At 41.6% G+C, this 1,093-nt stretch overlaps 1 protein-coding gene across 1 annotated transcript; it reads left to right on the top strand.

Annotated features, from left to right (window-relative positions):
• The first annotated feature begins 6 nt into the window (after positions 1-6).
• Positions 7-978, top strand: LOC102241461 (UDP-glucuronosyltransferase 2B31). Its single transcript, XM_005874579.2, has one exon. The coding sequence runs from the start codon at positions 160-162 to the stop codon at positions 952-954; it is 795 nt and encodes a 264-aa protein (XP_005874641.2). The 5' UTR covers positions 7-159; the 3' UTR covers positions 955-978.
• Positions 979-1,093: the final 115 nt, after the last annotated feature.

Below are 1,093 nucleotides of genomic sequence, written 5' to 3'. Positions count from 1 at the left end.
CAGGCCGCTCCCAGCAGGGAAACGCGGCCGGGAGGGGCTGGTGGGAGCAGCAACCTGCAGAAGGAGGCTGCCCCGGTCCGCGCGCTCAGCGCTGGGGCCACGCCCAGAAGTTATATTTTAACTTCCTGGTTGATTTCCCTTCGCACGCAAGTATGAGCCATGATAAAAGGGATCGGCCATTTGAAAAGAAGCCTGTGTGCCACCAGGATGCCTATGAAGTGGATTTCAGTTCTGCTGCTGCTACAGCTGAGTGGTCACTTCAGCCCTGGGAGTTGTGGAAAGGTGCTGGTGTGGCCCACAGAATACAGCCATTGGATCAACATGAAGACCATCCTGGATGCACTTGTCCAGAGAGGTCATGAAGTGACTGTTCTGACATCTTCAGCTTCAATTCTTGTTGATCCCAATAAACCATCTGCTATTCAATTTGAGATTTTTCCTACATCTTTAACAAAAGATGATTTTGAGGATATTCTCATGCGGCTGACCTCTAAGTGGACATATATGCCAAAATATACATTTTGGACTTATTTTTCACTAATTCAAGATAACATTTTGGAATATTTTGATTGTATTCAAAAGCTCTGTAAAGATGCTGTTTTGAACAAGAACCTTATGAGAAAACTACAGGAATCAAGGTTTGATGTTGTTCTTGCAGATCCCTCTGGACCCTGTGGTGAGCTGCTGGCTGAGCTACTTAAAATACCTTTTGTGTACAGTCTCCGCTTCTCTTTTGGCTATACAATTGAAAAGTACAGTGGAGGACTTCCATTCCCTCCATCCTACGTACCTATTGTCTTATCAGAATTAAGTGATCAAATGACATTCATGGAGCGAGTAAAAAATATGATGTATGTGCTTTATTTTGACTTCTGGTTCCAAGCATTTAGTGAGAAGTGGGATCAGCTTTACAGCGAAGCACTAGGTAAGTCATGTCCTTACTTGGTAGCATGAAATCCTAACTTTGTTAGTGCTCTAAAAGGTGACTTTTTATAAATATTAATTGAGACAAATTTGTCTTTTATAAGTAAAATGATAAAATAACATTATAAAATGATCTTTCATTCTCACAAATATTATGGAAATGCTTAAC

Source organism: Myotis brandtii, unplaced genomic scaffold, assembly GCF_000412655.1.
Source record: "Myotis brandtii unplaced genomic scaffold, ASM41265v1 scaffold44513, whole genome shotgun sequence".
Taxonomy (NCBI): Eukaryota; Metazoa; Chordata; class Mammalia; order Chiroptera; family Vespertilionidae; genus Myotis; species Myotis brandtii.
This window is presented reverse-complemented; position numbering and strand designations above follow the sequence as displayed.

Coding starts and splice junctions, on each gene's coding strand:
- LOC102241461 (XM_005874579.2), top strand. CDS start 160: ATGATAAAAGGGATCGGCCATTTGAAAAGAAGCCTGTGTGCCACCAGG.